The following is a 22919-nucleotide window of genomic DNA, read 5'->3' on the forward strand; positions in this document are numbered from 1 at the left end:
TTTTGAATTTTGAAGTTGAGTCTTTGCCTGACAAAGTGAAGTTAGGATATATAAGTTATCCTGTACGAGTGTATGTGCCGAATACATTAAGATGTTACAGGTGTCAAGCTTATGGGCATGTGACAGCAGTGTGTCGGAGGAAGGGTCCAAGGTGTGAAAAATATGCAGAAGGCCATGAGACAAAGGAATTTGTAGTATTGGGGAAAGTAGTGGAATGTGTTAACTGTCAGTAAGATTGGATTTTTAACATTTATAGCAATGGTTATTAATTGTACTGCAGGGATGGATCGGAAGTCTCAGAAAATTGAGGTTGTGGTGGCAGCTGCAGAGAGGTATTTGGGTGTGCGAGACTTGACAGCAGAAGAGTTACAGGATGTGTTAAGTGGTGATGTCCCATCCTTTCAGTGTGATGACGAGGTAGGAATAAATACATTCAATTAGCGGAGTAGGGGGGTGTTAATTTTATTTAATATAATTTTGATTCGTGAGTATAGTGTTAGATGGTAGGGTATTTATTTAGTACATTTTTATTTTTCAAGTAAAGTATAAGGGAGTTGTACTCCAGTCTAGTAGGTGGCGGTAATGAAACAAATTGGATGCCAAACGCCGTTAAACCTCATAGAAGAAGAAGAAGAAGAAGAAGAAGAAGAAGAAGAAGAAGAAGAAGAAGAAGAAGAAGATATCCCCCAAATTATCGCGATCAACGAAAAACGTCAATTCCCGTCGGCCCTTGTTTCAAGTGAAGGGAAGTAAAATGTCGGCGATGGATGGGATGGGCCTCTTATTGTGCTTTTAACAATATCTCAACCTTTAATACTGTATTTTAAATGTACATTTCACGTTTTAGAAAATAAAGGTTAGTTGAAGATTGTGGATTTAAACGGACAAAACATATAACTGGATCTAAGGTATGTATTTGACTGGTGTAGCTAGGAGGAGAGCTAACGTTAGCAAACCTGGCTAGCTAGCTAACGTTACTGCTATTTCTGGCAGGTCTGGCTAGCTAGCGACGAATCTGATTCCAGTGAAAACGTGATGATTATAACTAGTTCTCAGTGATCAAGTGTATTTGCTAGTTAAGTTAGTTTATGTAGTTTACCCGCCGGGTCAACTAGTGTTGCAAGCAACAAGACGAGAGTGCGGCCTGATCCAGGTATTTTGCAACAGTTAACGTTAGCTTGCCACTGCCAGTTAATGCAAAGGCTAATTAGATAGCTAGCTAACATCGTCACACACGACACTGCAAGATTCTTCAAAACTTGATTTGACTTAAGTTATGTATCATCAGACAAAGACTCCAGCGAAGAGGAAACAGAGAAGGATGAAGAAAGGAGTAGGGCGAGGTTGAGGTGTTACCAAGGTGATAGGGAGAACCCAGATGACGAGCCTAGCGAACTGGTGAGTGTTATTGTGTGTGTGTGTGTGTGTTTTTTTTAAGCTCATCCATTGACTGTAGCAGCTATTAATGTCTGTCCCCTTCATATAGGGAGCTGGCCTTACTGCAACCCCCGAAACACTTTCCTGCCTGGTCTCTCTTCACTGCTCTCCACAGCATCTCCTCGACAGGTAATTCCGGCAAACGCTACATTAATTTGAAAAACTTTCCTATATTTGTTTGTCTTGCCAACGTAGTGGTGCACACACTAAACGAAGTGGCAGAGACGGGGGTCACACACTATACAATTCTTCCCTTGGTCGTGAGGATTCGCGATACCACGCTGTCTCGCGAAAACGATGTAATTAGATTAGCTAGAACGAGCTGTGGCTCAAAGCCGCCTCATAAACGTTTTCAGTCAGACATGCACGCTTGCCATACAGAGTTGAAATGTCAAGCCAATACATTTTGAATTGAATAACATTGCGTGTCAACTTCAGAGCTGTAATGATTTGACGCTTTGGTTAAAGGCAATGGAATATTTTGAATTTTTTTGTCACGAAATGCGCTAGGATAATGACCTGAATGCACGAACAAAACGGAGCTATTTGAATATAACTATGGATTATTTGGAACCAAAACAACATTTGTTGTTGAAGTAGAAGTCCTGGGAGTGCATTCTGACGAAGAACAGCAAAGGTAATAACATTTTTCTAATAGTAATTCCCAAACTTGGTGGGTGTCAAAATAGCTAGCCGTGATGGCCGAGCTATGTACTCAGAATATTGCAAAATGTGCTTTCGCCGAAAAGCTATTTTAAAATCTGACACCGCGATTGCATAAAGGAGTTCTGTATCTATAATCTATAATCTATAATTCTTAAAATAATTGTTATGTATTTTGTGAACGTTTATCATGAGTAATTTAGTAAATTCACCGGAAGTTTTGGGTGGGTATGCTAGTTCTGAACATCACATGCTAATGTAAAAAGCTGGTTTTTGATATAAATATGAACTTGATTGAACAAAACATGCATGTATTGTATAACATAATGTCCTAGGAGTGTCATCTGATGAAGATCATCAAAGGTTAGTGCTGCATTTAGCTGTGGTTTTGGTTTTTGTGACATATATGCTTGCTTTGAAAATGGCTGTGTGATTATTTTGGGCAGGGTACTCTCCTGACATAATCTAATGTTTTGCTTTCGCTGTAAAGCCTTTTTGAAATCGGACAATGTGGTTAGATTAACGAGAGTCTTGTCTTTAAAATGGTGTAAAATAGTCATATGTTTGAGAAATTGATGTTATAGCATTTATGAGGTATTTGTATTTCGCGCCACGCGATTCCACTGGCTGTTGACTAGGGTGGGACGCTCGCCCAGGGAGGTTAAACGAGCATCGGTGACAGCTGCGAGCTTCGAGTAGGCAACACCATGGGTATTTTGTCTCCGATTTCAAACTTGTCTGGGACAGATAAATTGGGGCCAAAATCACATGCCTGGCTGAAGAGAGGATGTCAGTGACAAGTAAGCTGAAATGTATGGGAGAGTGAGACACCCTATATAATGAATTACATAACAGGGAATTTAGATGTGCCAGTTCCACTGTGCGTGGTTTCATGAGTGATGTATTTGTATTCCAGTTCTGACCTTGAAGTGGAGTTGACAGCTGAGGTGTGAGTGGAACGCTCGTCACTGCTCAGTATCCTGTCCACTGTCACCCCTGGTGTAGGCAGCAGGAAGACGGGTAAATACTTTGTACCAACTCTAATACACACATACAGTACTCTACTTCCCCCAAACACACACACACACTTGACAGATTGTGGGCCCCAGGTGGTTGATAAAGGCCTAACATTTCTTGTCTCATCTTTCAGGGTTGCTCTTTGATCCCCGGCCCTCAGTATCCCTCCTCCACCCACAACCCCAGGCTCCAGGGAGTTCTGGACTACAGCTTACCCCAGGCCCAGCTCCCATCCTGGCCATGGACTTAACTCAAATCCCAGGCCTTAAAGGGATGCCTGCTGTCCCTCCTCCTCACGGGATCACAGAGACTGCCAAGAGCCCCCTGCCCTCCTCCACATCTTCCTCCTCTCCCGCCTCCCCACCTTCCTCTTCATCCTCCTCTCCTGGTGCCGTGGCAACCAGCTACCACAACGATATCCAGGAGGGAAGGGCCAACAGCATGATGATGGGTGACGTGGTGTCCTCCACTTCCGCCTCCCTGGCTCCCCCCTCCTCTCACTCTGACCCCTCTTTCTCCTCCTCAGATCCCTTGTTATGCCTCTCACCCCTTGTGGGCACCGACGGACAAAAAGAGCTTGAGACGGAGATCTACGACCCATTTCACCCCACGGAAGGAGAGAGGGAGGAAGGAGCGCCGGAGGAGGAAGGGGAAAAGTACGACCCCTTTGATCCGACCGGCTCTCCCCCCTCAGAGAGAGAGGAAGAGGAGCGAGAGACGGGGGGAGGGAGGGAGAGAGGGGATAGCGTGAGCAGCAAGGAGAGCGATGCCAGAGGGAAGAGAAGGAAGGCAGAGACTGGGAGGACAGGAGGAGAGGAGAAAGACAATGCTCCTCCAGACTCCACGGACGCTCTCTCTGTTCCCCCGCTCTCACCGCGCTCCCTCCCTCTCCCCCTTCGGAGGAGGCTGGACCGAACCAAAGAGCCCCGGGTGAAAGTACGGGACAGGAGAGAGAAGGCGAACCACTCGGACCACTCTGAGATTGAGGAGGGTGAGATCGTTGGGGCCACCGAGAGGGACGGAGGAAAGAGGGAGGAGAGAGGCCGGGAAGGAGTCCTTCCTCTCGTCCTCCCCATCTCCTCTGGCAGTCCTTTCCTCCACAGGGGAGCCAAGCCGGAGAGGATCCTGAGGGTGTTGGACGGGGATAGCTTTGTGTCGGTGCGGGCTGAGGGGGACTGGGCGGGGCCGGTGATGCCTGGCAGGGAGGATGGGGAGCCCATGGAGGAGGAGGAGGAGGAAGAAGAAGAGGAGGAGGAGGTGGTGGTGGTCGGGGTGGGAGATCTGAGGAGGAAGCTGGTCAGCCGGCGTAAGGCGAGATACCGCTCCTCCTTCCCCTCTTCTCTCTCGCCTCAGCACCTCCCACCGTCTCCTCACACCGTCCCTTTGCCCCCCTCCCCGCTCACTGCCGAGAAGGACAAGAGCCGCAAGTCATCCAAGAGCTCCAAGGAGAGGGAGCGGCGTAAGCGAAAGGAGTGCAAGGTAGGGGAGGAGGAGGAGAGGAGGAGGAGGAAGAAAAGGAAAGAAAAGGATGGTGGTGGAGAGAATGGTGGTGAGAGGAAGGAAAGACACAGGGAGAGGGGGCGGCGGAGTGAGAAAGAGAAGAAAACAAAGGTGGAGGAGGAGAGAGGGAGGAGCAGCAGAAGTGACAGCAGAAAGAGGAAGAAGAGACGACGGCGTACCCCGGAATCTTCAGCACGCCCCCGCTCACAAAACACCTCAGTGCAGCAGGCCCACGGAGGCCGCTCCTGGTCAAACAATTCAGAGGACCGACACAGAGAGAGAGACAGAGACAGAGAGAATAACAGAGACCGGTACAGAGACAGAGATGGGGAACGAGACGGCGATCGAGACAAGGACAGAAAGAAAGACGACACCCGGAGAAGGGAGAGGGATGGAGACTCTAGCCGGATAAAGAGGGAAAGAGAGCAAGACGGCGTCCGCAAATCAACCAGCCGAGAAAGAGGCAGCTCCAAGAGGTCCAAAGGAAGCATAGAACCAAGGCACCGGGAAAGGGACAGGCACCAGGACAGAGAAAGGCACAGAGAAAGGCACAGAGAAAGGCACAGAGAAAGGCACAGAGAAAGGGACAGGGAGAGACGTCGAGATGGTCGACCCGTGGTGCCGCCATCCATCCAGGATCTCAATGGCTCTGACCTGTTCGCCATCAAGCGCACCATCACGGTCACCACGACCACCACCACCACTCTCCCCGGTTCCCCCCCGCTGGCTCCATCCTCCCCCCGCAGCCCCTCCCAGGGCTCCGAAAAGCCCCACAAGAGGAAGAAGAAGAGCCGTCGGCGCTCGGACGAAAAGTTAGAAGACAGCATTGGCCGGCGTGGGAGCCTCTCCCTCTCGCCACCGTCACATTACCATGGCTACGACTCGGACCACTTCTCAGACAAACTGGAGATAGACATGCACTCTCTGGACGGGGAGGCTCTGGATTCAGACTACCCCTCTATAGAAGACTCCCCTCCCCAGCTTCTGGAACCCGCTGCCCTCAGCGCCAAACCCAAGACCGCTACCAAACCTGGACGCCACCACTTCAAGAAGAAATCACGAACGGGCAAGAAAGCTGGTCAGTCCAAGTCGTCCTCTTCCTCCTCGGTTCGACCCAAAGGCAAGGGGCTCTCCACACCTTCACTCTCCCCAACCCAGGCCACCCCCGGCCTGGCCTCCACCCCAACCACCCTCCCCTCGGCCAAACGAGGGCGGAAGATGGGGAAGGAGAAAGAGCGTGGGGAAAAAGGAGGAAAGAAAGAGTCTGGTCGGTCTGGCAGGTCCAAGAAATTAAGTGGGGGTGGGAGGAAAGCCAAGCTGCAGTCCAAAGTGTCAGTGCTGGTGCGCGAGGGCGTGAGCAGCACCACGGGGGGCTCGGTGGGCTCGGGGAAGCTGGGCATGGAGCTCCTCGGGGTGGGTGGGCCAGTAGGGGGCTCTGGGGTGCCGGTGGTGGGAGGCTCCATTGCTGTGGTCTTTAGGAGGGACAATGAGAGCAGGTCTCCGTTCCTCAAGCCCTGCTCTGAGCCTCTATTGCTGAGTGGACGCAACAAGGACTTGGGGAAGGTGGGAAAACGCCGTTCCCTGGCCGTTCCACCTTCCTCTTTGCTGGCTAATCCCACGGTGGCAGCGCTGAAGTCCAAGAAGGCCAAGCCCAGCTCTACCACATCCTCCTCGGCGTCTTCGCCCTCACTGTCCCTAGCAACCAAGCGTAGGAGGAGGCTGGCAAAGAAGATGCGGGGAGAGAAAGGCTTAGCCAGCGTTTTGACGGACGTGGATGGCGCTATGGCCAACTGTAGCTCTGAGGGCGGCGGCTGGGGTGGGTCTTCCTCCGACATCCAATCAGGAGTGGGGGCTAAACCCTCCAGTCCGCACTCTGGTCCAGCTGGTCCAACTCCTTCCTCATCCTCTTCATCATCCTTTTCCACCAGTGTCCTCCCCCCGTCCTCCTCACCCCCCCACACCCCTCCCCCCTCCCTCACCGCCTCGCGTGATGCTCGGGAGTCGTCTCCCGACTCTCAGACAGTGGACAGCAGCTGTAAGACCCCTGAGCCCTCTTTCCTACCCGAGGACTGCCCTGCTCAGACCCAGAGCACCCTCAACCTGTCCCCCTCCAGTCCCTCGTCCCTACCCTCCTCCCAGGGGGGAGGCCTCTCACAGTACGGCCCCTCTAACATGAAGCCCCTCCCTCTGGACGAAGGCCTCAAATCCCTGGCCTCACCCCCTTGTTCCTCCTCATCTGGCTCTGCCCTCGCCTCGCTCTCCCTTCCTCCTTCCTCCACAGACCCCTCCTCCTCTTCCTCCTCTTCTGTTTCTTCCTCCTCGGCCAACAAGCTGCCACCGCTGCCTCCTCCCCCTTCTGCTGCCCCCACCCTCCCCTGGAGTCTGCAGACAGGAGTGGACTGCACGGCCGGAGGAGTTTTAGCATGTAAGTCTCTGTCACTAGCATTCATTATAATACACTACGTGCACAATTACAAGTCAGTATTCTGATCTTATCATTGTTTCTATTCACATTTTCCAACTCCAAACCATATAAACTTGAATGCTTATTGTATTTAATCATTTTCAGGTGATATGTATTTGTGTAATGAGGGAGGGTGTGGCGAAAATTATTAGGCAGCCTCATTACCTCTGGTGAAATGGGCCAAAAAATAAATTTAACTGACACTGAAAAACCAAAAATGTAAAATGCCTTTCAGACGGATGCGACACTCTTTAAATAGCTAAACTATTGAGGTGTGACCACCGGACATTCAAACGTTTTGTTGCGAATAGTCAACTGGGGCGCAAAAAAACGCATGGGGAAGAAAAGGCGCAAATTAACTGCAAAAGACTTGAGAAGAATTAAACGTCAAACTACCAGGAACCCATTATCCTCCAGTGCCACCGTATTCCAGAACTGCAACCTTCCTGGAGTGTTCAGAAGTACAAGGTGTCAATTTCTCAGAGACATGGCCAAGGTCAAGAAGACTGAAACAAGACCACCACTGAATAAGATTCACAAGTTGAAGCGTCAAGATTGGGCAAAGAAATACCTGAAGACAGATTTTTCAAAGGTTTAATGGACAGATGAAATGAAAGTGACTCTTGATGGACCAAATGGATGGGCCCGTGGCTGGATCAGTAATGGACACAGGGCACCACTTTGAGTCAGGTGCCAGCAAGGTGAAGGAGGGGTACTGGTATGGGCTGCTATCATTGAGGATGAGGTAGTTGTACCTTTTTGGGTTGAAGATTGACTGAAACTCATCTCCCAAACCTACTGCCAGTTTCTGGAAGATTCTTTCATCAAACAGTGGTACAGGAAGAAGTCCTCAGCATTCTAGAAGGCCATGATCTTTATGCAGGACAATGCTCCATCACATGCATCCAAGTACTCCACTGCTTGGCTAGCCAGCAAGGGCCTCAAAAATGCCTGAATAATGACCTGGCCCCCTTCCTCACCTGACTTAAATCATATTGAGAACTTGTGGGCCCTTCTCAAACGTGAGATTTACAGTGATGGAAGACAATACACCTTTTTGAACAGCATTTGGGAGGCTGTGGTTGCGGCTTCAGTGAAAATTGATCGTGAACAGATCAAGAAACTGACAGACTCCATGGATGGAAGGCTCATGGCAGTTATTGAAAATAAGGGTGGCTATATTGGTCACTGAATATTTTTTAAAGGCCAAACATTTTATATAATTGTCATTTTGTGTTATCTGTTACACTTACTCTAAAAATTGAGAATAAACAAGTGAGTTGAGAGAAATTATTTTTGTAATTTAGTTGCCTAATAATTGTGCACACTAATAGTTGCCTAATAATTGTGCACACTTATATATTTCCCTGAGAAAGACAAAACTCACTTTTCCTTTGTTAAACATTTCAGGTTTGAGGTTCAATAACATTTTGGATTGACTGAGAGCATTGTGTCTGTTCAACAATAAAATTAATCCAGAGGAATACAATTTGCCTAATAATTGTGCACACAGTGTAATGTCAACAAGTGGAGTTTTGGTACGTTTTTGTGTATTCCTGTTGCTACTATGAAGTGCATATAATATGTATAAGGTTTTACTAACCCCATGCTCTCTGTATTTCAGTGACAGCTCTGCTGTTTAAGATGGAAGAGGCCAATATCGCAAGTAGAGCCAAAGCCCAGGAGTTCATCCATGCTACCAGCCAGGTGTGTGTGTGTCTTTGAGTAATTATATTCCGTTATCTGTGTGTGTGTGTGTGTGTGTGTGTGTGTGTGTGTGTGTGTGTGTGTGTGTGTGTGTGTGTGTGTGTGTGTGTGTGTGTGTGTGTGTGTGTGTGTGTGTGTGTGTGGTAAAAAGAAAAACCCCGGAATGAGTAGGTGTGTCCAAAATGTTGACTAGTAGTGTATCGTACGTACGTACGTACGACACACACACACACACGGTACTAGTCAACATTTTGGACACACCTACTCATTCCGGGGTTTTTCTTTTTACTATTTTCTACATTGTAGAATAATAGTGAAGACAAACTATGAAATAACACATATGGAATCATGTAGTAACCAAAAAAGTGTTAAACAAATCAAAATATACTTTATGTTTGAGATTCTTCAAAGTAGCCACCCTTTGCTTTGGTGACAGCTTTGCACACTTTTAGAATTCTCTCAACCAGCTTCATGAGCTAGTCACCTGGAATGCATTTCAATTAACAGGTGTGCCTTGATAAAAGTTCATTTGTTTTCTTAAGGATCCAACCCTTTTTTTCAATTTTCGCCTAAAATGACTTACCCAAATCTTACTGCCTGTAGCTCAGGAAGCAAGGATATGCATATTATTGGTACCATTTGAAAGGAAACACTTTGAAGTTTGTGGAAATGTGAAAGGAATGTAGGAGAATATAACACAATAGATCTGGTAAAAGATATTACAAAGAAAAAACCAACCGTTCTTTTATTTATTTTTTATATATATTTTTTTTGTACCATCTTTGAAATGCAAGAGAGAAGCCATAATGTATTATTCCAGCCCAGGTGCAATCTACATTTTGGCCACTAGATGGCATCATTGTATCCGCAAAGTTTTAGACTGATCCAATGAACCATTGCATTTCTTTTCAAAATTTTGTGTGAAGACTGTCCAAATGTGCCTAATTTGTTAATAACTTTTCATGTTCAAAATTGTGCACTCTCCTCAAGCATGGTATTCTTTCACTGTAATTGCTACTGTAAATTGGACAGTGCAGTTAGCTTCAATTCTTGTTAATCTTTCTGCCAATATCAGAATGTCTATGTCCTGGGAAATTTTCTTGTTAGTTACAACCTCATGCTAATCGCATTAGCCTTCATTAGCTCAACCGTCCCATGGAAGGGACACCGATCCCGAAGAAGTTTTAAGAGGTTAACGTTTGAGCCAATCGATTGTTGTGACAAGATAGCCCTATTTGGTAACCCACCTCTAACATCCGTTCTATTGGCCAACGTGAAATCACCTGGAGAATAAACTGGATGAGTTCCGTTCAAGACTATCCTACCAACGAGACATTAAAAACTGTAAAATGGTATGTTTCACCGAGTCGTGGCTGAACAACGACACGGATAATAAGTTGGCTGGGTTTTCCGTGCATCGGCAGGACAGAACAGCTACATCCGGTAAGAAGAGGCTGTGTCTATTTGTCAATAACAGCTGGTGCACGATGTCTAATATTAAGGAAGTTGAGGTATTTCTCGCCTGAGGTTGAGTACCTCATGATAAACTGTAGACCACACAAATTTTTCTTGTTTTTGTAAATGTTAATTTGACCTTTTATTTAACTAAGCAAGTCGACCAAGTTTTCATCTATATTTTTCGTAGCTGTCTATTTACTATCACAAACCGATGCTGGTACTAAGATTGCACTTAACAAGAAACAATAAAAGGCTCATCCAGAAGCGTCATTCCTAGTGTCCGGGGACTTTAATGGAGGCAAACTTAAATCCATTTTCCATAATTTCTACAAGCATGTCACACGCAACCAAAGGGGAAAAAACTCTAGACCACCTTTACTCCACACACGGAGACACACGCGTACAAAGCCCTCCCTCGCCCTTCATTTGGCAAATCTGACCATAATTCTATCCTCCTGATTCCTGCTTACAAGCAAAAACTAAAGCAGGAAGTACCAGTCACACGCTCAATATGGAAATGGTCAGATGATGCGGATGCTATGCTACAGGACTGTTTTGCTAGCACAGTCTGGAATATGTTCCGGGATTCATCCAATGGCATTGAGGAGAAACCACATCAGTCATCAACCTCATTAATAAGTGCTTCGACGACGTCATCCCCACAGTGACTGAAAGTTCATATCCCAAACAGAAGCCATGGATTACAGGCAACATCTGTACCGAGCTAAAGGCTAGAGCTGCCGCTTTCAAGGAGCGGGACACTAATCCAGACGCTTATACGAACCACTATGTCCTCAGATTAACCATCAAACAGGCAAGTGTCAATACAGGACTAAGATTGAATCTTACTACGCCGGCTCTGACATTTGTCGGATGTGGCAGAGTTTGCAAACTATTTACCCAGCCGCAAGCTGCCCAGTGACGCAAGCCTACCATATGGGCTAAATGCCTTTTGATGCTCGCTTCGAGGCAAGCAACACTGATGCATGCATGAGAGCACCAGCTGTTCCGGACATCTGTGGGATCACGCTCTCCGTAGCCGATGTGTGCAAGACCTTTTAAACAGGTCAACATTCACAAGGCTGTGGGGCCAGGCGGATTACCTGGACGTGTACTCAAAGCATGTGCGGACCAACTGGCAAGCGTCTTCACTGACATTTTCAACCTCTCCCTGACTGAGTCTGTAATTCCTACATGTTTCAAGCAGACCACCATCGTCCCTGTGCTGAAGAAAGCGAAGTTAACCTGCCTAAATGACTACCGCCCCGTAGCACTCATGTTGGTAGCCATGAAGTGGTTTGAAAGGCTGATCATGGCTCACATGAACACCATTATCCCATAAACCCTAGATCCACTCCAATTCGCATACCGCCCTAACAGATCCTCAGATGACTTAATCTCAATCGCACTCCACACTGCCCTTTCCCACCTGGACAAAAGGAACACCTATGTGAGAATGTTTTTCATTGACTACAGCTCAGCGTTCATCATGCCCACAAAGCTCATCCCTAAGCTAAGGACCCTGGGACTTAAACACCTCCCTCTGCAACTTGATCCTGGACTTCCTGGCGGGCCGCCCCCAGGTGGTAAGGGTAGGCAACAACACATCTGCCATGTTGATCCTAAACAGGGGGCCCCACGGGTGCATGCTTATTCCCCTCCTGTACTCTCTGTTCACCCACAACTGTGTGGCCAGGCACAGCTCCAACACCATTAAGTTTGCTGATGACACAACAGTGTTAGGCCTGATCACCGACAACGATGAGACAGCCTATAGGGAAGAGGTTGGAGACCTGGCAGTGTAGTGCCAGGACAACAACCTCCCCCTCGACATGATAAAGACAAAGGAGCTGATCGTGGACTACAGGAAAAGGAGGGCTGGACACGCCCCCATTCACATCAACAGGGCTGTTATGGAGCGGGTCGAGAGTTTCAAGTTCCTTGGTGTCCACATCACCAAGAAACTATCTTGGTCCAAACACACCAAGACAGTCGTGAAGAGAGCATGACAACACCTCTTTCCCTCTCAGGAGACTGAAAGGATTTGGCATGGGTCCCCAGATCCTCAAAGTTCTACAGCTGCACTATTGAGAGCTTCCTGACTGGTTAAAATACAATTTTATTGCGAACATAAACATGGTTAGCAAATGTTATTGCAAGTGTAGCGAAATGCTTTTGCTTCTAGATCTGACAGTGCAGCAGTATCTAACATTCCACCACAAAACCTAATACACACAATCTAGTAAAGGAATGGGATGAGAATATATAAGTATAAAATATATAGATGAGCAGTGACCGAACGGCTAAGATGCAATAGATAGTAAAGAATAGATAGGTAAGATTACAGTATATACATATGAGATGAGTAATGCGAGATAAGTAAACATTCTTAATTTGGCATTATTAAAGTGACTAGTTCCTTTTATTAAAGTGCCCAATGATATCAAGTCTGTAGGTAGGCAGCCGCCTCTCTGTGCTAGTGGTGGCTGTTTAACAATCTGATGGCCTTGAGATTGAAAAACCGCTTCTATTTCTCTGTCCCAGCTCTGATGCACTTGTACTGACCTCGCCTTCTGGATGGAAGCGGGGTGAACAGGTAGTGGCTCGGGTGGTTATTGTCCTTGATCTTTTTTGCCTTTTTGTGACATCGGGTGTTGTAGGTGTCCTGGAGGGCAGGTAGGTTGCCCCTGGTGATATGTTGTGCAGACCGCACCACCCTCTGGAGAGTCCTGCAGTTGTAGGCAGAGCAGTTGCCGTACCAGGCGGTGATACAGCCCGACAGGATGCTCTCAGTTGTGCACCTGTAAAAATTTAGTGAGGGTTTTTGGTGACAAGCCACGTTTTTTTTTTCAGCCTCCTGAGGTTGAAGAGGCGCTGTTGTGCGTTCTTCACCACACTGTCTGTGTGCGTGGACCATTTCAGTTTGTCCGTGATATGTACACTGAGGAACTTAAAACTTTCCACCTTCTCCACTGCTGTCCCGTCGATGTAGATAGGGGGTGCTCCCTTTGCTGTTTCCTGAAGTCCACAATCATCTCCTTTGTTTTGTTGACATTGAGTGTGAGGTTATTTTCCTGACACCACACTCCGAGGGCCCTCACCTCCTCCCTGGAGGCTGTCTCGTTGTTGTTGGTAATCAAGCCTACCACTTGTGTCGTCTGCAAACTTGATGATTGAGTTGGAGCCGTGCATGGCCACGCAGTCGTGGGTGAACAGGGAGTATAGGAGAGGGCTGAGAACACACCCTTGTGCGGCTCCAGTGTTAAGGATCAGCGGAGTGGAGATGTTGTTTCCTACCTTCACCACCTGGGGGGCGGCCCGTCAGGAAGTCCAGGACCAAGTTGCACAGGTTGTGGTCGAGATCCAGGGTCTCAAGCTTAATGATGAGTTTGGAGGGCACTATGGTGTTGAATGCTGTGCTGTAGTCAATGAACAGCATTCTTACATAGGTATTCCTCTTGTCCAGATGGGATAGGGCAGTGTGCAGCGTGATGGCGATTGCATCGTCTGTGGACCTATTGGGGCGGTAAGCAAATTGGAGTGGGTCTAGGGTAACAGGTAGGGTGGAGGTGATATGATTTTGGACAGAAGTGAGTGCTACTGGGCAGTAGTCATTTAGTTCAGTTACATTAGCTTTCTTGGGAACAGGAACAATGGTGGCCATCTTGAAGCATGTGGGGACAGCAGACTGGGATGGGGTTGATTTGAATATGTCCGGTCGAATCAGCGCCTGGTATGGCAACTGCTCGGCATCTGACCATAAGGCGCTACAGAGGGTTGTGCGTACGGCTTAGTACATCACTGGGGCCAAGCTTCCTTTCGTCTATGACCTATATACTAGGCGGTGTCAGATTTTCAAGCAGATTTAAGTCAAAACTGTAACTCGGCCACTTAGGAACATTCAATGTTGTCTTGGTAAGCAACTCCAGTGTACATTTGCCTGGTGTTCTAGATTATTGTCCTGCTGAAAGGTGAATTTGTCTCCAAGTGTCTGTTGGAACGCAGACTGAACCACGTTATCCTCTAGGATTTTGCCTCTGCTTAGCTCTATTCAGTTTCTTTTTATACAAAGAAAATCCCTAGTCCTTGCCGATGACCAGCATACTCATAACATGATGCAGCCACCACCATGCTTGGAAAATATGAAGAGTGGTACTCTGTGATGTGTTGTTAGCACCAACATAATGCTTTGTATTCAGGACAAAGTTAATTTCTTTGCCACATTTTTTTGCTGTTTTACTTTAGTGCCTTATTTTTCTGTACAGGATTCCTTTTCACTCTGTCATTTAGGCGTAACTACAATGTTGTTGGTCCATCCTCAGTTTTCTCCTATCACAGCCTGCAAATGTTTTAAATTCACCGTTGGTCAAGCCTCCTGAGTGGCGCACCTGTCTAAGGCACTGCATTGCAGTGCTAGTGGCGTCACTACATACTCAGGGTTCGATCCCGGGCTGTTTCACAACCGGCCGTGATCGGGAGTCCCATAGGGCTGCGCACAATTGGCCCAGCGTCATCCGGGTTAGGGGAGGGTTGGGCCGGGGGGACTTTACTTGGCTCATCGTGCTCTAGCGACTCCTTGTGGCGGGCCGGGCGCCTGCAGACTGACCTCGGTTGTCAGGTGAATGGTGTTTCCTTCCACACATTGGTGCTTCTGAGTTAAGCGGGCGGGTCATGTTTTGGAGGACGCATGACTCGACCTTCGCCTCCCGAAACCGTTGGGGAGTTGCAGCAATGAGACAAGATCGAAATTGGGGGGGATTTAAAAAAAATGTTTTTATCACCATTGGCCTCATGGTGAAATCCCTGAGGGGTTTCCTTCCTCTCCGGCAACTGAGTTTGGAAGGACTCCTGTATCTTTTTAGTGATTGGGTGTATTGCTGCACCATTCAAAGTGTAATTAATAACTTCACCATGCACAAAGGGATATTCAATGTCTGCGAGGCATTGGAAAACCTCCCCAGTCTTTGGTTGAATCTGTTTTGAAATTCACTACTTGACTGAGGGACCTTTTCAGATAATTGTATGTGTGGGTTTACAGAGATGGGGGAAGTCATTAAAAAATCATGTTAAATGCTATTATCTGCCGGGCTAGACAATCTGCACCCTCTTTCTAAAATTATTTGCCCGAAATTGTTTCAACCCCTATCACTAGCCTGTTCAACCTCTCTTTCGTATCGTCTGAGATTCCCAAAGATTGGAAAGCTGCCGCAGTCATCCCCCTCTTCAAAGGGGGAGACACTCTAGACGCAAACTGCTACAGACCTATATCTATCCTACCCTGCCTTTCTAAGGTGTTCGAAAGCCAAGTTAACCAACAGATTACCGACCATTTCGAATCCCACCGTACCTTCTCTGCTATGCAATCTGGTTTCAGCGCTGGTTATGGTTGCACCTCAGCCACGCTCAAGGTCCTAAACAATATCATAACCGCCATCGATAAAAGACAGTACTGTGCAGCCGTCTTCATCGACCTGGCCAAGGCCTTCGACTCTGTCAATCACCACATTCTTATTGGCAGACTCGACAGCCTTGGTTTCTCAAATGATTGCCTCGCCTGGTTCACCAACTACTTCTCTGATAGAGTTCAGTGTGTCAAATCGGAGGGCCTGTTGTCCGGACCTCTGGCTGTCTCTATGGGGGTGCCATAGGGTTCAATTCTCGGGCCGACTCTCTTCTCTGTATACATCAATGATGTTGCTCTTGCTGCTGGGGATTCTGATCCACCTATATGCAGACGACACCATTCTGTGTACCTCTGGCCCTTCTTTGGACACTGTGTTAACTAACATCCAGACAAGCTTCAATGCCATACAACTTTCCTTCCGCGGCCTCCAACTGCTCTTAAATGCAAGTAAAACTAAATGCATGCTCTTCAAACGATCGCTGCCCGCACCTGCCCGCCCGCCCGTCCAGCATCACTACTCTGGACTGTTCTGACTGGTCTGGTTAGACTGTAAACTCTCCTTCCAGACTCACATTAAGCATCTCCAATCCAAAATTAAATCTAGAATCGGCTTCCTATTTCGCAACAAAGCATCCTTCACTCATGCTGCCAAACATACCCTCGTAAAACTGACCATCCTACCGATCCTTGACTTCGGCGATGTCTTTTACAAAATAGCCTCCAACACTCTACTCAACAAATTGGATACAGTCTATCACAGTGCCATCCGTTTTGTCACCCAAGCCCCATATACTACCCACCACTGCGACCTGTACGCTCTCGTTGGCTGGCGCTCGCTTGATACTCGTCGCCAAACCCACTGGCTCCAGGTCATCTACAAGTCTCTGCTAGGTAAAGCCCCGCCTTATCTCAGTTCACTGGTCACCATAGCAGCACCCACCCGTAGCACGCGCTCCAGCAGGTATATCTCACTGGTCACCCCCAAAGCCAATTCTTACTTTGGCCGCCTTTCCTTCCAGTTCTCTGCTGCCAATGACTGGAACAAACTGCAAAAATCTCTGAAGCTGGAGACTCATATCTCCCTCACTAGCTTTAAGCACCAGCTGTCAGAGCAGCTCACAGATCACTGCACCTGTACATAGCCCATCTGTCAATAGCCCATCCAACTACCTCATCCCCGTACTGTGTTTATTTATCTTGCTCCTTTGCACCCCAATATCTCTACTTGCACATTTCATATATACATATCTACCATTGCAGTGTTTAATTGCTATATTGTAATTACTTCGCCACCATGGCCTATTTATTGCCTTACCTCCCTTATCCTACCTCATTTGCACATACTGTATATAGACCTTTTCTACTGTATTATTGACCTTATGTTTGTTTATTCCATGTGTAACTCTGTTGTTGTATGTGCCGAACTGCTCTGCTTTATCTTGGCCAGGTCGCAGTTGCAAATGAGAACTTGTTCTCAACTAGCCTACCTGGTGAAATAAAACAAATATTGCACAGAGTGAGTCCATGCAACTTATGTGACTTGTTAAGCACGTTTTTGGTCCTGAACCTGCTGATGAGGTTGTATACTTATTGACTAAAGACACTTCAGCCTTTCATTTCTAAAAGCATAATTCCACTTTGACATTGTGGGGTATTGTGTGTTGGCCAGTGACACAAAGTCTCAATTGAATCCATTTTAAATTCAGGCTGTAACACAACAACATGTGGAATAAGTCAAAGGAGGTAAATACTTTCTGAAGGCACTGTATACGTGTTACGTATTTGTCTTGGATTGTTTTGAAGGTGTTCGATATCTGACCAACCGTTTCTCATCATACCTTCCATCTCTCTCTCTCTTGCAGATTCTCTCCCAAACCAATCAGAACCATTCATCGCAGCATGCCCCTTCCTCTTCTTCCTCCTCCCAGGTTCCTCCTTCCCCTGGCCCCACCCCTGCCCAGTTCATCCTGCACAGCGCTCTCCCATTGGTGGGCTGCACCAAAACCCCGCCCAGCCACCTGCACCTTGGCATGTCTTTGGGTGGCGGCTGTGCCCAGACCCCGCCCCCACCCATGCCCTCTGGGTTCTTGGGAGGGTCCGGAGACTCCAGTGATATAGGCTGGGACAACGAGAGCAAGGACCCTGACAAGGTAGCACCATTAAAAATCATGTCTTTCTACCGCTCCCATATCTTCCAATTACTTGTGTGTGTGTGTGTGTGTGGGGGGAAAGGAATAAGGTCATCTGACTATCAGTACAGTACTGCATAGTGTTGGCACAATACCAGAATGTTAACTTCATTACTGATACTAGGTTTAGTATCACGATGCTCGATACCAAAACGATACCGTGGCAAAAAAAGGCATATTAGCCAAAGTTACAGAATGGCACATGATCCAGACAGATATACTCAGCTACTGCTCTGTTCAATCGTTGGGCATCTTGAGTTCAATATCAACACATTTGCTTTTTTTTTTTACATGTTTTTCTTTTCAGAGACAGCCATGTATGCATTAATGAATCAATTATGCAATCAGTTTGACTTAGGTAAAAACAATCTAACTACATAATGGTAATCATTTATTTGAATGGTAAATACATCTGTAGCATATCCACAATACAGGTGAATGCATATTCAATAGGAGTGTGTGCATGCATTGAGTTATTGAGCTTGTTTTTGGGTGATTCCATGGGGCTACAGATGACAAACCATTTCCCTTCCATTTTGGGACACATTTTATTGTATTCATCAACAGCATTTGCTTAGAAGTAGCTTTTTTCATAAAATTTTTTCTCTTTAATGAGTAATGATGTCATTACATTTACATTTTAGTCATTTAGCAGACGCTCTTATCCAGAGCGACTTACAGTAGTGAATGCATACATTTCATTTCATGGATTTATTTTTTTTGTACTGGCCCCCCGTGGGAATCGAACCCACAACCCTGGCGTTGCACACCTATGCTGGCGTTGCAAACACCATGCTCTACCAACTGAGCCACAGGGAGGCAGGCAGTTCGCTGAAGCAATAGATCATCTTTTGGACATTTTGTGTCTAAAATGTAAATCTTTTGGAGAGATGAGAAAGAGACCGACTAAGTGAATCCATAAAGTTTTTATTGGCAATCAGCTATGAAATCAATATATTATGCCTTAGTTTGCATATCATCACAAACAAAGTCTAGGGTAGTGAATTGATGTTAGCTTTAGCTGTCACCTAGCAAGGAAAGTTAGCCTACAAAGCTGGACACTATCGGTATATTCTTCCATTGTAAAGGGTTCTAGCCTGTATCGACTTTGTTTTGCGAACAGTAATTAACAGTTTCAACATCTACATGCCTTGTTACATTATTCAAGTCTGTTAACTTCTGTGCAGTGTGAGTGGGAGCTTATATGATGCAGCCCAGACTCCCAGTGCAGGCTCGCAAGTGGAGCAGGCACTGTGCGCTCTATAATAAGGGGTCGACTGCGCTGATAAGAACGGCTTGATCTGTGAGACACATTTGACAGAAGTACCGAAAGTAACAAATTCTACTGCAAAACAGTTTTTCATGTTCTGGTATCTAAAAAGTACTGATGTATTGGTATACCGTGCAACACTAGTACTGCACCTCTTATTTAATTTCTCTCGCTCTCAGTACCTGAAGAAGCTCCACACTCAGGAGCGTGCGGTGGAGGAGGTGAAGCTGGCTATTAAGCCTTACTACCAGCGTAAAGACATCAACAAGGACGACTACAAGGACATCCTGAGGAAGGCAGTCCACAAGGTAACCCAGCCCTCTAACCATGAACCTGCTTTAGCTGCATTACTTTATTACATGGTTTAGCACAATGTTATGTTATTACATGGTTTAAGTACGCTGTTACGTGGTTTAGCACAGTGTTGTTACGTGGTTTAGCACAGTGTTGTTACGTGGCTTAGCACAGTGTTACGTGGCTTAGCACAGCGTTGTTAACTTTGTTATTCGATGGTGTAAAACACCTTATTCTATGAATGACTTGATAAACAGTTGGGTCAGTAGTTGAATCAGGTGTGTTAGTGCTGGGCTGGAACAAAATAGTCTGCTTCAGCAATGGTCAGGCTTTTGGGTTTAGGCTGTAGTGTCTCTCAGTAACGGAGTGTAGGTGCATTTTGTTCCATAGGAATAACAACCTGTTTGTAACATTTTAAAAGATTGGCTAAGACAATGTTAAAAGATTGGCGTAATTACTAGACTGAGTGGTGTCGATATAATTACTTTTGACTGGTTTGTGAATGTTTATAGAATTTCCACAAACAGGTATTGGCAGTTGTTGGAAGTAGACTTCATAAATAAGGCCAGAGGGAGTGTATTATATTTAAGCAATAAGGTCCGAGGAGGTGTGATATATTGGCCAATACACTGAACAAAAATATAAATGCAACAGGTTAAGTGTTGGTTTCATGAGCTGAAATAAAATATTAAAAAAGTAACATATGCACAAAAAGCTTATTTCTCAATTTTGTGCACAAATTTGTTTACAGCTCTGTTAGTGAGCATTTCTCCTTTGCCAAGAAAACCCATCCACCTGACAGGTGTGGCATATCAAGAAGATTATTAAACAGCATGATCATTACACAGTTGCACCTTGTGCTGGGAACAAGAAAAGGCCACTCTAAAATGTGCCGTTTTGTCACTGCCAAGGATGTCTCAAGTTTTGATGGAGCGTGCAATGGGCATGCTGACTGCGGGTATGTCCACCATATCTGTTGCCAGAGAATGTAATGTTCATAAGATGCCTCCAATGCCGTTTTAGAGAATTTAGCAGTATGTCTAACTGGCCTCACAACCGTAGACCATGTGTAACCACTACAGCCCGGGACTTCCACATCCGGCTTTTTCACCTGCGAGACCAGCCACCCGGACAGCTGATGAAACTGTGGGTATGCACAACCTAAGAATTTCTGCGCAAACTGTCAAACTGTCTCAGGGAAGCTCATCTGCACGCTTGTAGTCCTCACCAGGGTCTTGACCTGACTACAGTTTTGGCGTCGTAACTGACTTCAGTGGGCAAATGCTCACCTTTGATGGCCACTGGCAAGCTGGAGAAGTGTGCTCTTCACGGATGAATCCCGGTTTCAATTGTACTGGGCAGATGGCAGACAGCGTGTGTGGCATTGTGTGGGAGTCAGTGTTGTGAACGGAGTGCCCCATGGTGGGGGTGGGGTTATAGTACGGGCAGGCATAAACTACGGACAACTAACACGATTGCATTTTCTCTAAGGCAATTTGAAAAAACAGAGATAATGTGATGAGATCCTGAGGCCCATTGTCGTGCCATTCATCTGCTGGCGTCACCTCATGTTTCAGCATAATAACGCATGGCCCCATTTCGCAAGGATCTGTACACAATTCCTGGAAGCTGGAAATGTCCCAGTTCTTCCATGGCCTGCACACTCACCAGATATGTCACGCATTGAGCATGTTTGGGATGCTCTGGATTGACGTTTACGTAGGGTGTTCCAGTTCCCGCCAATATCCATCAACTTCTCACAGCCATTGAAGAGTGTGACAACATTCCACAGGCCACAATCAACAGCCTGATCAACTCTATGCGACGGAAATGTCTCGCGCTGCATACGGCAGATGGTGGTCGCACGAAATACTGACTGGTTTTCTAATCCACGCCCATACTTTTTTTTTTACGGTATCTGTGACCAATAGATGCATATCTGTATTTCCAGTCATGTGAAATCCATAGATTACAGCCTAATTTATTTATTTAATTGATTTCCTTATAATCTGTGACTCAGTAAAATCTTTGAAATTGTTGTATGTTGTGTTTATATTTTTGTTCAGTGTTAGGCCAGTTAGACATACTGACAAATTCTCTAAAACGGCATTGGCCTAGGGCTGTTCTTATGCACGACGCGAAACTGTATATTGGCCATATACCACAAACCTCAGAGGTGCCTTATTGCTATTATAAACTGGTTTCCAACATAAAAAAGGACAGTAAACAAGTATTTTTGCATCATACCCGTGGTATATTGTCTAATATACACAAGGCTGGAATACTGTTTCAGCCATTAAGCATCCAGGATGCAAACTATCCGGTTTATAATGCAGAATATGTAACTATGTTCCAACACAATAACAATTGGAAGATGTAAATACGTTACATTGTAAGTAATTACAGCCTAGCGTAAGTAATTACTGTGTAGTTAGTTTAACAGCAATTTGATATAGTGTGTTTATGACTAATACCGACCTGTGTGTGTGGTTGTCTCTGCTTCTCAGATCTGCCACAGTCGAAAGGGAGAGATCAACCCGGTCAAGGTGAGCAACCTGGTCAAGCTTTATGTTCAGAGGTACAAGTACTTCAGGAAGCACGGTCGAAAGATGGATGAGGAAGTGAGGGAGGACAGAGAGATGGATTCCTCCTATTGATTGGACCAGGGGTCGCTCTCACCCTACTCCCATTGGTTCTGCTGCCCACTCTTTGCACGTGACTGGGCCCACTGAGGCCGTAGAGTGACATTTGTTTTATTCACCTCCCTATTTGCTGTCCCCATGTAAACTCGTAACCACCCCCCGCCCCCTCTCTCGTCTCCTGTGTGTCTTGCTGTACAGAAATATTGAGTAGATATCTGCAAAATATACACACGCAGTATATGAATAAAAAAAACTACAATGTTATGGGAGCGATGCAGAACACACATGCATACACACTTACACGTGCGCGCACACATACTGTACATACTGTAAGTACACTACACTGACTCTCCTTTCTCTCTGTGTGGTATAAACCTGTCAAATAGTCAGGTTGTTGGTCGGCTGGTTTAAATATAGAGATTTGACACTTGATTTTCTGTTCCTGTCTCTTTTTTGAAGTCTGTACTCTGAGGGGCGGTTTCCTGAGCACAGGAGATTCTCTATCGAGTTCGCTTTTAAGTCCAAGACCAGGCTTACTCTATGTCCGGGAAACCAATCCTGAAGGTTTTACTACTCTGATCAGTGCTTAGGCAGAGAGTGAAATAAATGAACGCAAGTTGTCACTGTCATACAAGCTATGGATTTTACAGGCTTGCAGCATACCTGTCACTGACTGAGTGAACTGTTTGTAATAGATTCTTTATAAGGGCTGTTTCTGAACCAGGCGTAAATACTGTAGGTAATGTTTAAGTTATGTAAGAATGTAAACACTTTAGTTAAAAGAAGAGCCACTTTGCAGCCTAAAGTAATTGTACGCATCTGTGTGTATCCCCCTCTGTCATACAGAGGCAGATCTAGGATCAGTTTTATCCTC

At 46.2% G+C, this 22919-nt stretch overlaps 1 protein-coding gene across 2 annotated transcripts; it reads left to right on the forward strand.

The window, feature by feature from the left end:
• The first annotated feature begins 688 nt into the window (after positions 1–688).
• LOC106583916 (uncharacterized) lies at positions 689–22477 on the forward strand. 2 transcript variants are annotated; one of them, XM_014168576.3, is made up of 9 exons: positions 689–908; positions 1289–1398; positions 1487–1566; positions 3017–3120; positions 3251–7042; positions 8706–8788; positions 17513–17800; positions 19289–19417; positions 21911–22477. In XM_014168576.3, the coding sequence occupies exons 5-9, from the start codon at positions 3358–3360 to the stop codon at positions 22058–22060; spliced, it is 4335 nt and encodes a 1444-aa protein (XP_014024051.3). In that variant the 5' UTR covers positions 689–908; positions 1289–1398; positions 1487–1566; positions 3017–3120; positions 3251–3357; the 3' UTR covers positions 22061–22477. The 2 variants fall into 2 exon arrangements, with proteins under 2 accessions (XP_014024051.3, XP_014024052.3); XM_014168577.3 differs by having other exon boundaries at positions 17579–17800.
• Positions 22478–22919: the final 442 nt, after the last annotated feature.

This window comes from Salmo salar, chromosome 23 (genome assembly GCF_965601325.2).
Source record: "Salmo salar chromosome 23, fSalSal1, whole genome shotgun sequence".
NCBI lineage: Eukaryota > Metazoa > Chordata > Actinopteri > Salmoniformes > Salmonidae > Salmo > Salmo salar.